Source organism: Castanea sativa, chromosome 9 (genome assembly GCF_040712315.1).
Source record: "Castanea sativa cultivar Marrone di Chiusa Pesio chromosome 9, ASM4071231v1".
NCBI classification, from domain to species: domain Eukaryota; kingdom Viridiplantae; phylum Streptophyta; class Magnoliopsida; order Fagales; family Fagaceae; genus Castanea; species Castanea sativa.
Window position 1 is genome coordinate 2,137,293 of NC_134021.1, and position 14,401 is coordinate 2,151,693.

Here is a 14,401-nt window from a genome sequence, read left to right on the forward strand (position 1 = left end):
TATGGGAAAGCGAAAGCCCATGCTAAGCCCAGATAGTGGACCAATTCGGGTAGAACATTCTGATGAGCCCACATCATCGAGTAAGCCCACATCTGAGGTAAAATTGTTGGACACCAAGGTTGTTGGGTCAGGCCCAAAGTCATTGAAGACAAAAAAGAAAAACCGTGACTCTAGTGGGAGGAAAGATAGCAACAAAAAGATATTCCCCATTTGGAAAGAGGTGGGTGCAAATCCTTTCCCTTCAACAGTGGCAGGAGGCGCTAAATAAAGCTCAATGGGCTCTCTAGATTTTTCTATGGCCGAGGTCAGAGAGTTCAGGGCTGGAGGATCCTCGACTCCTTCTAAGATTTTGATTGGTGCAGGCAACATCGGGGAGAAGCAGATCATGGAGTTGTGTGGTGTCCGATCCAACCAAAGGGAGGAAGCTCATATGAGACTAGAAGGAAGTGAGGAAGAGATGGAGATCATACCAAACCCAGACCCAGGGAGACCTCCTCTAACGGTGTCTCTAAATCAGGCAACCCTGACTTCCCCTGAGGTGGCCCCAATGCATATTGTTTCATGCTCTCTAAAGCGAATTGAGCGCTTCATTTAGGGCAAGTGGGTGAGGTTAATGCAAAAGTTCAAGTAGAAGCTAAGCTTCCCTGTGATCAGCTGTGAGTTTTGGAAGCTCTGATTGATGATATGCAGTGTGGTGAAGGAGGTGAGGTTCCTATCTCCTCCTAGGTTGCTGGGTTTTATTGTCCTTTATTTGTAACTATGAATTTGTTTATCTACAATTGTAGGGGTACTCTTAACCCCACCTTTTGTAGTAATGTTATTGATTTGGTTCGTATACATAATCCTGCTATTTTGATTCTGACTGAGACTAAAGCTAGTGGTGATAGGGCGAGAAGGATTGCTAACAGATTGTTTTTTGATGGGGAAATATTTGCTAACATTATTGGTTTATCTGGAGGTTTATGGTTGCTTTGGGATAGCTCTCAGATGGACATAGTAGAACTTTCGTCGACAAAGTAAGAAATTCATGCTATGGTCACTCCAACCTATTCCAATTCTCCCTGGTTGTTGTCTGCTATTTATGCAAGCCTGAGATTTACTGAGAGGTGCCTTTTGTGGGATAACTTGATGGCTGTTTCTGAACTTCACTCCTTCCTCTGGGTGATTGCAGGGGACGTTAATGAGGTCCTGATGGTTGAGGATAAATTCGGGAGGAGATCAGTGAATATTAGTAGAGCTTTGCGCTTCTAGGACTGCCTGGACACTTGTAGGATGATTGATATCGGTTTCTCTAGCACTCAATTCACGTGGTCAAATCATCACCCCTTAACTCATCTCATCCAAGAAAGAATAGATAGGGTTTTTGTTAACAAGGAATGAAATGGTTTATTTCCTGAGGCTTCTGTTTAACACCTCGAGAGGGCTCATTCTGATCATTGCCCTATTTTATTATGTCTAGATAGGAATTAGGACTTTAGGCTTCCTCGCCCCTTTTGATTTCAACCAATGTGACTGTCTCACCCGGACTTCCCGATTGTTGTGAGAAAGGCATAGGCTAGCCCAACTATTCTTTCTACTGCCGTTTCAGCCTTTGTGGCCAAAGCAAGGATTTGGAATAAAAACATCTTTGGGAATCTATTCCACCAAAAAAAAAAAGAGTCCTTGCCAGACTTGGGGGTATTCAAGCAACTTTATCAGTCAATCCTAATAATTTTCTAGTGGATTTTGAGAGAGATTTGAGAGCTGAATTCCATGAAATTACCAAGCTTAAGGAGGAGTTTTGGGCCATGAAATCCCAAATGAACTGGCTGGTGAAAGGAGATAGGAATATAGGATTCTATCACACCTCGACTTTGGTCCGTAGAAGAAGAAACCGAATTTCATGCATGAAAGACAGAGCAAGCAATTGGATTCAGGGGGAAAGGGAGATAGCCAAGTTTATTAGAAATGGGTACTCTGATTTATTTACCTCTAGTCATAGTTTCGCCATCCGGTCTGTTTAGAACCCGCCCTTTTGGCACAATTGTCTAAATGAGACAAAGGCTGAAATCCTTATCAGGCCGATCTCCGATGAAGACATTTTTCCTGGTCTATGGTCACTAAAGGCTTTCAAAGCCCCCGGTGCTGATGGCCTTCATGCGAGGTCCTTTCAACAGTTTTGGTTATTGGTGGGTGACTCAGTGCGAGAGGAAGTGAAGGTATCTTTGCTTCGGGGAAGATTCTAGAGTATCTCAATCAAAAAATCATCACTCTCATCCCTAAATGCAAAAACCTTGAGTCTTTTAACCATTATCACCCTATCAATTTGTGTAACACGATTTACAAGATTGTCTCTAAGATTATTGTAGCTAGACTGAGGCCTTTTTGGTTGTGCCGGGTGGTTGACAACACTATTATTGTGTAGAAGATTATCCACTACATGTCTAGGAAGAGGGGGAGAGGTGGAAGCATTGGCAATTAAAATTGACTTGGAAAAAGCCTATGACTAGCTAGAATGGAGTTTCATTAGAGATATGCTCTCTCTCTTTAAGTTCCCTAGTCAATTGATCAACTTAATTATGAGTTGTGTTTCTTCCTCCTCGATCTCCATCCTATTTAATGGAGGTGCCTTAAAGCCTTTCCTCCCTTCTAGAGGCATTAGGCAAAGGGATCCCCTCTCCCCATACCTCTTCATCTTGTGTATAGAAGTTTTGGGTGCTCTCATTGCGGATAAGTGCAACTCCAAGCTATGGAATCTCATTAAGGCCTCTCGGAGTGGTTTGGCCTTTTCCCATCTGTTTTTCGTAGATGACTTAGTGCTTTTCACTAAAGCTAACCGCAAGAACTGTGTGGCGATTAGGGAGGTGCTGGACTCCTTTTGTAGCATCTCAGGTCAAAAGGTGAGCCACGAGAAATCTCGAGACTTTTTCTCCTCCAATGTGTCTCTTGATGCTAGGGCCAAGGTGTGTGACATTTTGGACTTTTGCTCTACCCCATCGCTTGGGAAATATCTGGGGTTTCCGATTAAACATTCGACCATGCCTCAAGATTTTGGGTTTATTATAGAGAGGGTTCAGAGCAAAGTAGCCGGGTGGAAAGCAAATCCATCTAGTAAGTTGGAAGAAAATTGCCAAACCAAGATAGATGGGGGTTTAGGCATCCAAGCTGCTAAAGCAAAGAATATTGCTAATTTAGCCAAGTTAAACTAGCGCCTCCAATTCGAGTCTTCTCCTCTTTGGGCCAGAGTGTTAAGCCATAAGTATCATACCCAAGAAGGACCTTTAATCCTCGCCCCTTCAACTCGTCTTGCTCAGCTACTTGGATTGCTATCCATAAGGGTGAGGCTGTTTTTAAAAAGGGCTCAAAATGGATTGTTGGAAAAAATAGCCAACTTTCTATCTGGTTTGATAAGTGGTTGGACAGAGGGCCCCTTCGGAGTTTAATTGCGGGACCTCTTAACAGAAGGGAAGATCACATTGCTTTAAAGGATGCGGCTGGGTTCTCAAGTTGGAATTGGCAGGGATTTTCTTTCTCATTCCCAAATAGGCTGCTCTCAGAGATTAAGGCTACCCCCATTTCCTTCTTTGCTTGTAACACTGATCGCATCACTTGGTTCTCCTCTCCAAGTGGGAACTTTGATTTCAAAGAAGCTTATAAATTAGCTATCATGGAAGTGGAAGGTACTTACATAGGTAACTTTGATGGGGACTGGATTTGGAAGGTGCTAACCATCCTGAAAATCAAATGTTTTGTGTGGCAATGCTGCCACAAGAGCATCTCGATTAGATCTGTCCATGCAGCAAGAGGGATGAATGTTCCTTCACTATGCCAACTCTGCAATGCAGGTTCTGAATCTATTTTACATGTGCTTAGAGATTGCCAAGTGGCCTGGAATCTCTGGGACTCTTTATCTCCCCCAATGCCTACTTGCCTTTTATTTGGCTTAACTATTTCTGATTGGTTACAGAAAAATTGCTGCAATTCTAAATCCCTCCCACATCGGACATAAGATGGGATATCATCTTTTCGTTTGGTATATGGACCTTATGGCTGAATAGGAATGGTGTTGTCTTTTGTAATAGGAGTGCTCAGTAAAATTTGAAGCCTAAAGTCCTCGCTAAAGCCTCAAAATTTGCTTACATTGGCATCAATGGGAAGCAAGCCTCCAACTGTAAGAAGATTCAAGTCAGATGGATTAATCCTCCCATCAACTTATGCAGACTTAATTCGAATGGCTCTTTACTTGGCAATCTGGGGCGGATAGGAGGTGGAAGGCTAATCCGAAATGATAAGGGAGAGTGGCTTAAAGGCTATGCGAGAAATGTCGGACATGCCACCAATGTAGCTACGAAGCTATAGGCTCTTCATGATGGTATCAGATTATGTATCGCCCTTAAACTCCCTGCTGTGATCATTGAAATGGATTCAAAAATTATTGTGGATTTTCTACAAAAGGCGGGTGGCCATCAAAATTGTATTGATGCTCTAGTAAGTGATTGTAAGACTAAATTAGGAAGCATTCCTAGGGTCTAATTCAACATTGTAATCGTGAGACCAATAAGTGCGCTGATGCTCTTGCTAAAAGGGGAGCTTTGCTTCCCCAAGATTTTGTAATTTTCTTAGACCCCCCGGCGGAAGTCTCCTTTTTGCTTAGTTTAGATTCGGCTGGGGTGGCCTATGATCGTTTTGTTCATATTCTTTGGTGTTTAATGATATTACCTTTTTACCAAAAAAAAGAAACTTCTAATACCGGCTTGATTCTGGGGGCAGTATGCCGATTATAGTTGGGAGAAATGCAAAGGTATCATGCTGTCGGCTGCACTAGTCCTCTTATACTCTTTTCTTGCAGTCCACACATTTTTTATATTTAGTTTTCGATTTAGAATTATTATGAACATTTCCTTTTAGTTTATGCTATGGTTAGATTCCAATTAATAGCTTGCTGGTCAGATTCAGGAGATTAGGTTATTGAGTGTCCCATGCCTGCCCAGATTCTGTATTTTGTAGGTTGTTTCTGGGTGTTTTGTTTCTGGTTGTTCTGTATGTTGAGTTCCACTTTTAAAAAAAATTATTCAAAAAAGTCACATCAACTACTGCCACCATGGCAAACCATGCATAAAACTTGACATCAACAATGTTGAGTTCTACACAATACTCAACATCAGTAATGTCGAGTTTCATACAAAACTCGACATTAGTAATATCAAATTTCAAAAAGGGGGTATTTTGCTACCTAGTTTGAAAAGAGAGTTGTTTGACTACATAGTTAAAAAATTAAGGCTAAATAGTCATTTTTCCTGATGAATTTGTGTGAAAAGTCAAACTTACATATTTGGGAAATAAAAATTGCAGCAGTACTTGGAAAGAGCAAAAGCCAGTGGAAATCAAACATTGGGCTAGATTCAACTCCTCTATGTTAGGACATATGTAAATTATGTCAGGAACTTATGTCAAATATAGAATTGATTAATCCTTTGAAAAACCCACTTTACTTGTAATTAGGTAGATCTAGGATGTGTTTAATATTTCAAGAAACAAGGTTTCAAGGTCAAGTGTTAAAACCATGCAAATCTGTCCAAGATTTAAGTGAGGAAGTGCTAGTTTTTAAAGCTTGACAGCTAGTATTTATCGAGATTTCAAATTAAAAAAAAAGTTGTTTCAGCCCGATGCTCGACAGCTCTCGATAGATAAGCTATCTGTCGAGATTTATGAAAATCAGATTTTCAGTTCTAATTTCATTCCAATCCGTGAATATGTGTTTGAGCTTTCTTTTCTCACAACCCTAAACATATATAAGGATTTTTTTAAGGGCCGTCACAGCTAATGCACCTCAATGCAAAGGTTTTTCACAAGCATATTGTGAACCAGAGACATATGCCCTAATTCATCATCTTCTTCAAGAAGCTAATGCATTTGTACGCCGTTGGATTTTGTAACCAAGGAGTTTCGTAATCTTCATCGTGTTGATGAACTGAAGAACTTTGTAGCTAATATCCTTCTCAAGTTGGTGTGTTAGTCATGTACTTGGATCCGTGCATTAAATTGGTTAGTCACGTACTGGGAACCGTGCATTAAAATGAAAGATTGTCACTACAGAACAAGTCCAATTGGGTATTGGGTAGGAGTTCAACTGTAGGTTGGTATAAGGTATTGGGATTCGTTTACTTGTAACCGCTTATTGTGATAAAAGTAGATTCTCAGTAGTGGTGGCCTTAAAATCACCCGATGGAGTTTTTGCCTTTGAGGTTTTCCCCATTCGTAAACAAATCACCGTGTCAACTTTAATTTTCATTGCATATTAACTTAATTGGTGATTTGTTTGTGCTACCACATGTATTACATGTTAATTGGATTAATTAATTAATTAACTTGGCTAAATTAATTGGTTAATTCATCACAAGGGGTCAATACATTCTTGGCCTATCATTCTAGATAATTGCCTATTTGGTTAAAGAATAAGCATTGTTCTATGGGTTTGTGAGAGAGAGAGATAAAAGAATGGAGAGAGAGAGAGAGAGAGGAATGGACATTGTAAGGTTTGTATTATGCACGTCAACATGTTTGGGTTTGGTTTGGTTTTAATGTCAACGTTAAGAATTATTGTTGTTATTAGTATTAATTTGAAGAGGCTAGTTGTTATTATTATCATAGTTGTCAAAACGAGAATCTTATTGTAAATCGATTTTTTATTTTTTTGTGTCGTGTATTGTATCGTATCATATATCGTAAGATACACAAACACTTAATAGAATTTATAAAAAATTATAAATATACATATATAAAGGGTATATTAATTATAAATTTTGAATATATTCATCTAATGATTAATTTATTCATCATTTATGTAATAACATTTAACAAAATAACTAAATAAATCAAACTAGCACATGTTTATAATATACACATTCAAATTGCTTAAATTCAGAAGTGATAATATATTTCAAATAACCCAAAAATTAATTTATTTTCATCATATTGGCAAATCAACCCCATCTAAGTCAATGCTATCATCACGTTTATCATTTTGCAAATTTATTTCTTCATTAAAATTTTCTTCATCGTCATTAACATTTACTATCTCTCCTTGTTCTTTTTATTTTAATAATTAAAAAAAAAATTCTTCTTGGCATTCTAGTTTCTTGGACTTATAACAATAATGAAAAAAATATATATATTTTTTTAATTAATATCTTATTCGTAGTATAGAAAATAAATTTGTAAATATTAAAGTGAAGTGTAAGTGTATACAGTGTACTCCAAATTTTGTAGAAGAAAGAGAGGAAAAAAAAACTTATGAATATGTTATTTTATTAAGTTAAATTAAGTAACCTAATAATTTTGTGTTTAAAATAGGTCTTTGTTAGATTCAAATAAAAGTACAAATTATATCAAAAAATATCTTTTTAAAGCATTTGTCTATGTATCGTACGATACGTACGATTTTACAATATGATACAATTCATACAATACACACATTGTATCATACGATTCATGAGCACTTATGATACTCTGATAGGATACATACCTTTTTATACATGATACAATACGAATCATACGATATGTATCGTGTATTGTGCAATACTGACAACTATAGATATGACCCATGTAGTAGGGGTACATGTCCACTTTTTGGCCTTCAATTTTAAAAATATTTGACTCACTTGTTCCTACGTGAGAAGGGATTAATTATTTTCTTTTCTTTTTTAAGCAAAAAAATTTATTGGATTCCACACTTTGAAAGCTATTAATTGGCACAGTCCTTAAAAAAAAAAAAAAATCCATCTATTAGGGGGCAAAGACATATAAACCTCTTCTTCTAAATCACCATGTAGGAAAGCATTGTTGACTTCCATTTGATTTAGCAACAGGTGAGAAAGTTTCTAAATAATCAAGGCCCTCTTGTTGGGTGTAACCTTTGACAACAAGTCTTGCCTTGTACCTTTCAATTATACCATCTGAATTGTTCTTGGTCCTATAAATTATACACCCACTTACAACCAATATGAACCTTTACCACCCTTTAAAGTCTATTAGGTTACATTTGTATCAAAATATTAGTGTTGAAAAAAGGTATCAAGAAAATGGAAAATATAAAAAAGAATTACACAAAAAAAAAATTTCTAGTCTTTCACAATAAAACAAGAATTACACACTACCATTTTCAAACATTTTTCACACAAACATCATTAAGCTGTTATTAATTTCCTCCAATATCTCAATGATCTTTCTTGTGACAAATTAATTCTATTTTATAATTATGACAAAATTTTTCTATTTTATAGACAAAATAAATGAAAGACAATAAAATAATGCAGTGATGTGATCATATAATGTGTTTTCAAATATGAAAATTGCATGATATAGTGATAGGTTTGTTTCATGGAATGCAAATATTATTTTAATGACATAAAAAAAAAAATCAAACATCTTTATTATTTGTTTCATTTTTTTTTTCTCTTTCCTTCATGTAATATGTACCTTACTTTGAAAACTCATTATTGACAACTTTGTTTTGTTGTGTCATTTTTTTACGAAGTTGGCATATAATTTTCATACTACTATATATAAAAGAATAACCTCATGTGTGGGAATGAGGTGTGCCGTATGTCACATTCTTAGATAACTCTTTTATTTAGCCTTCCACCTTATATATATATATATATAACCGAAGCCTTGCTAGCTCCACAATTTTCCACATCATCTTTCTCTTTTTTTCTTTTTTTTGTAATTCTTTTTAACATTTTATTATATTAGAATTTATCAATTTATAACTCCAAACTATACAACTCCCCAAGCCTTCACGTCACATTTCTTTCTTTTCTTTTCTTTTTTTAATTCTTTTTAATGTTTTATTACCCTAAGCCTTCACGTCACTTTTCTTTCTTTTTTTCTTTTTTAAAAAAATTCCTTTTAATGTTTAATTATTAGATTAGAATTTATCAATTTAGAACCCCAATACAACTATACAACTCTCTTTAGCCTTCGCGTCAAAGTCAAAGTGTTATACCCTAAACCTCTCTATTTTCTAATAGACGCTAGCATCCCAAAACTCAGATCCTCCCGCCGCCGCCGCCGCCGCCACCACCACCATGGATCACCGCCACTGCATCGATTTCTCTTTGCCTCTCCATCGTTGCTCAATCCAGCCCATCATATTCTATGTCGACAAATTATTTTGAGGTAATTAAAACATGTTTTCTACTCTTCTTAATTTCTATATATTGCTCTCTCTCTATCCGCTTCAATTTTTCATGGAATTTTGTTAGTTTGTGGCTGTGGGTTGCTCTGGATTTAAGTTTTTTTGTTTTTGTTTTCATGGAATTTTGTTGGTTTGTGGTTGTCGGTTGCTTTGGATTTAAGTTTTTTTTTTTTTTTCTTTCTTTGAAGATTTCCACTTTTTCTTCTTCTTCCTTTGTTGTCAAATCTGTGGCAAAGAAGAATCGTGAAATTTTAGTTATTAGATTTTCTTTTTTCCTTTTTTTTTTGTATGCAATTTTTATTGGATTTTTGGTTTCTTGGGATTCTTCTATTTGGTTTTAATTCTAGGTTTGTTTTAGTTGATGTATAGTGTTTTTCTCTTCTTCATTTTACATTGGTTTGGATTTTCTTTTTCTATTTTTTTGGTTATGCAATTTTTATTGGATTTTTGGTTTCCTAGGATTCTTCTATTTGATTTCAATTCTTCCTGGGATTCTTCTACTTGATTTACAATAACCATAAACATCTTACCAATTTTAATATATTATATTATGAACCATAACATCACGGTATAATATTATTCTAAACCATTCTCAATCAATTTAAATTTAAATGATAATTTACAAAATTGCCGAATGATAAGATATACTTTTATATATTGCTAAAAGTATAATCAAACTTAGCTAATCAGAGTTGTTAGATTGCTGAATAAATTATATTACTTGAAATTCATACAAATTGTTAGACTGCTCACTGCTCATTTTTTCTTTGTCGCATGCCGTCGTCTGCTCCTGCAATCGTTGATGTTTATCAATGCCACCACCAAGGTTTGATACTTTCCTCTACCTTTTTATTTTTATTTTGTTCATCTCTGCCCATTCACTGGGGTTTCTCAATTTTGAACTGCTGGTTGTCTCTAAGTTATGGACTTCTTTCATTGTAATTTTGGATGGTTCTTGCTTTATTTTGAATGAAATTTCTTGAATTTGCTGCAAACCTTGATAGGTATTGCTTAATGAAAAGTTATATGTCTCCATGGCCATTACTCTTGCACATGGAGGGGTAAGTCCATATGACTTCAACCTTTTTTTTTTTTCTTTTTTATCTATGATATTTAGTTATTTATTTTGTTCATGAGTTGTTGTGCTTTCAGGTTTCTCAGAAATCACTCACAAGGCAACAGAATTCATCCTTCGGCTCTAGGGATTCCATTTCCTACACACTCTTAGATGCCATAGTCAGCATTCTTAAATCCAATTGGCAAAGCAGGATTTAAATCAGTAGATAAGCTCTTAGTGGCTTACAAACCTTGAAAGAGGAAGTTTTTTTTGGCAACATGTAAAACCCAAAAATCTGGGGCCTTGTATGTCCATGAAGAAGGCTATCAATTTTATTTCCAAGACATCATATATGCTTGCTTCTACGATAGATATGTCTGATTATAAACTCATTGAGAAGAATGCTGTTTTATAATTGCCATCATTTGAAACTTTTTTCTAATAACTAAATTGATATCAATGTGTTCCAACTTTCTATTGAATCTTCTTGAGTTAAGAATTTTACTAATTACAGTAAATTAGGCGTTACAAAACAAATTAGGTGTTAAGATTTTTACTAATTACATGGTTTTTTTACTTCTGAAAAAAAGTCATTCTATCTGGTATCTCAAAAAAAAAAAAAGTGTTACAAAACAAATTGGTTGAAATTTATAAATCACCTTAATTGCTATAACAGATATATTGTTGATAATTAAATAGACACGAATGCCATTCATTTCTTTATTCATACCAATATGCTTATTGACTTAAGCAGTTAATGGAATTAAACAAAATTTAGGACTCTGTTTTAACTTTGAGAATTATTGGCTTTGGGATGGTTTAATTATTTTTTAGTGTTATTCTCTATTTAAATACAACAAAAGTGCTGAAATAGAAAAGAAGATGTTTGATCACTGTAAAAATGCTGCAACTTTATTTCAATAATTGCATTGGAATGAATCATAATGAAGTTTAAGTTCTTGTACTATTTGTAGAAAAAAAAGAAAGTAAAAATGATAAACTGTTAACCGTCTAAGAAAAAGTTTTTAAGGGAAAAAAAAGGATCTAATAAGATGGAGTGATGGACCATTGTCGTTGCATGCATGCTAATGGATGCAACAGAAAATTGCAGACTTACCACCGGAAGGAGCAGAAGATTTCAACACCATCCTCTTCAGTCACAAGGCACGCAATAGTATTTCCGCACATCAACCTCAGGTCTCCCAACCACAGGAGTTGAATGCAGAAAAAAATATTTATATACATATATATTCAGAAACCGTTCTCGGTTCTCCCTAATCCAAACTCTAAAACAATGAAACATTGACCAATATTTTGGAAAGTACGAACTAAAGCCTCCATTTCACAGCAACAATATGTGCAACAATAATTTGAAAATCGGTCACCAACCAAAATGCTTCTCTTAGGTGGAGTATAATTTGAGTAAAACTTAAGTACGATGCAAAGTAGTTTTCTCTCAAATTGAATCTGTCTCAAAACAAATTACTTTGATAAATCAACACAAGATGCAAAGGATTCCTGCAAGAATGCTATGCAGAAACCTTCAATGTATAAGCAAGGCAATGGTATCACGATCATGATCATTGATTGTATTGTTAGAGCAATATGACTATCCATTAGCAAATATCAATAAGGCACCACTCCTTAAATCAAACAGTTAAAAATCATTCCATTATACATAATAGATGAGAAAGGTTCCATTTGTCCAAGTTGTAATAGCTTTCTAATCCTCATTTCCAAAATCCACATTACATTACAATACAAAAATAAAAATGACTGCAGATAATCTACATGACTTGATAAAATTTCAAAACTAAGCCCCATCTGCCAACGTCCTCTTCGATGTACTAATGTAGAGAACTGCATCAAAAGAGAACGCGAATATAGTCATACCCTGATTACAGTAAAATAAAAATGGTATGGCCAAAAAGGAAAGTTGTATGATAAAAGTAAAATAACAAGTCAGTCCTCTGAAAGTACCATTGTTTCCGCGAATGAAAGCATCACCATACTTATTCTTCAACTGCCCATTGACATATTCTTCTGTTTGCTCCATTGCTATATTCATATACCCATCCAAACATGCAAGAATACCTGTACACAGATTTGGAGACATCATTATAGTCCATTCTGAACTAAACAAAGTGTGGTGCTCCAGTCATCAGTCATGTTTATTTACGAAGAGTTAAGTCAAAAATTCACTACTGGCCTTAATAGTCAAGTGGTGCTTAACTTCCAAAAGCTCTGAATCTACCCATTAGTGGTATCAGGTATTGTACAATTCTTTTATTGTTTGACACGTATATATAAAACTCAAGGGTAAATTACACTTTCCCATCTGAATCTTTTATCCAAATTACAATGCCCCCCCAATCTTTTGAAATGCACAATTAATTCCCTAATGTGGAAGTTTGCAACAACATCCACTCTACCATCTAAATTGGTGTTAAGTCTCGTACAAAACACGTGACCCATGAACCCACAACCCTAGCTGGAGTCCACTACATAAAAGTAAGTGACTAAACACGCCTCAAACCATACATGCAATCTCATCTACTTTTCACTAGATATTATTTTCACTAAATCGTTTTTAAAAACTCAAAGTAATGCTGAATGAAATGCTTAGTCCCCATATAAAATTCGATAATGGTGTATTTAACATGTTGCCAATATATATAAAGAAGTGCTATATACGGACACCATGTGACAGATGATGATTTGTTTCAGCACAGAGAATTAACAGGGAAATTTTATAAATTCAAAACCAATTGTGCCTTAAATAGTATATTTTATTTATTATAGTTACAACCATGGAGGAGGCAGGGTTCAAGACTTGGTTCTACTTATAAAGGAGAACAGGCAACACCACTGAGCTACAAGGCTCTTGACACAAGATTTTTCCATCAAAATTATTATAGCTTGAAAAGTGAGATGCCACCAATCATAGCAGTAAATACCATTAGAAAAAAGCACTTAAGAAAAAGACAGCCAATCACTTTCCAGAGGAAAGGAGGCGAACTCAAAGAGAAAACAGTAGACAGATTTTCTCACATAGCTGGTGATTATAACGATACGTTTGCACTGAGAGCATAACATGCCCCTTCTTGAATGAGAAAAATAGACATAGACATAGTTCCCCAAATATTAAAAGAACGAACGAATACAGGTATGATTTTGAGTATTCTTCCAAACATCGCTTTATCAAAAATAATAAAATCCCCAAATGGAAAGAATGTTTGCAATGACAAAGATTACACTTCCATCAAACACTAGCAACAATAGTCTACCCTAATCGTTCACCTAGCTCCCAAATGAGGAATAGAGAAACTGACCTCGATAATCAACCCCAGAATTCAGCTTGACAACAACGGGTCGGCCGCGAATTGCTTTGAGGAAATCACCTGGGGTTTTTGTAGTTGCTGACCCTTTCTCTCCAGTTCCACTCATTTTGCTTATCCGAAATCTGAACTTCCTCTCCTATTGATACAACATCAACAGTAAACACAACGAATTCATATCTCACACAAACAATCAACACACAATATACCACAAGTAAAATTTGCAGTTATTAATTAACATCCCAAGTGAACCCCCAAAACGTCTAAAGCAGTATTATTTGGTAGAAGCTTGACCAAAATATGAAGCACAAAGGCAAACCCACATAATAGAAAACTTCAACCCATTGAAAATAGTTTAACAATGACTCGTTTTTTTTAAAACAACAAAAGTGTTACAGAAAGAAGAGTAGAACCCTAATCCTTGATCTAGCTTCTAGGATAGCAAAATACCATCAATAAAGAATTCAGTAAAATTTCTCTAAAGGAAACATTTTTTTTTCTTCTTCATCCAAACAGAGAAGAGCTTACAAAGAAAAAAGATGAAAGAAAAAAAGAAGTGTGAAATCAGTGACAGAGAAATCAGAACAAAGCAGGAATTTTGAAGAAGAAGAAAGAGTTGGGAATCGAAAGTACCGTACCGTACCGTACAGGAGGTGATTGGAGAGGCGCGTCGGACTGGTGTTGGGTTGGTGTTGGCGCTGAGGGGAGGGGGGGCTTTGAATCTGTGATTTTGGAGGCTAGGGCTGTGCTGTGCCTGTGTGCGTGTCTCTTCTGATTTTGGGAAGCGGGACAAGTGAGAGGGAGCCAGCAGTGGAGTCATATTAGGTT

The 14,401-nt window shown here is 35.7% G+C and overlaps 1 protein-coding gene across 3 annotated transcripts; it reads right to left on the reverse strand.

Moving 5' to 3' along the window:
- Positions 1 to 11,859: 11,859 nt before the first annotated feature.
- On the reverse strand, positions 11,860 to 14,401 carry LOC142609345 (sm-like protein LSM36B). 3 transcript variants are annotated; one of them, XM_075780917.1, is made up of 4 exons: positions 14,212 to 14,401; positions 13,568 to 13,712; positions 12,216 to 12,329; positions 11,860 to 12,095 (listed from the first exon to the last, which is right to left on the reverse strand). In XM_075780917.1, the coding sequence occupies exons 2-4, from the start codon at positions 13,680 to 13,682 to the stop codon at positions 12,049 to 12,051; spliced, it is 276 nt and encodes a 91-aa protein (XP_075637032.1). In that variant the 5' UTR covers positions 13,683 to 13,712; positions 14,212 to 14,401; the 3' UTR covers positions 11,860 to 12,048. The 3 variants fall into 3 exon arrangements, with proteins under 3 accessions (XP_075637032.1, XP_075637031.1, XP_075637033.1); XM_075780916.1 differs by having other exon boundaries at positions 14,217 to 14,396; XM_075780918.1 differs by having other exon boundaries at positions 14,207 to 14,358.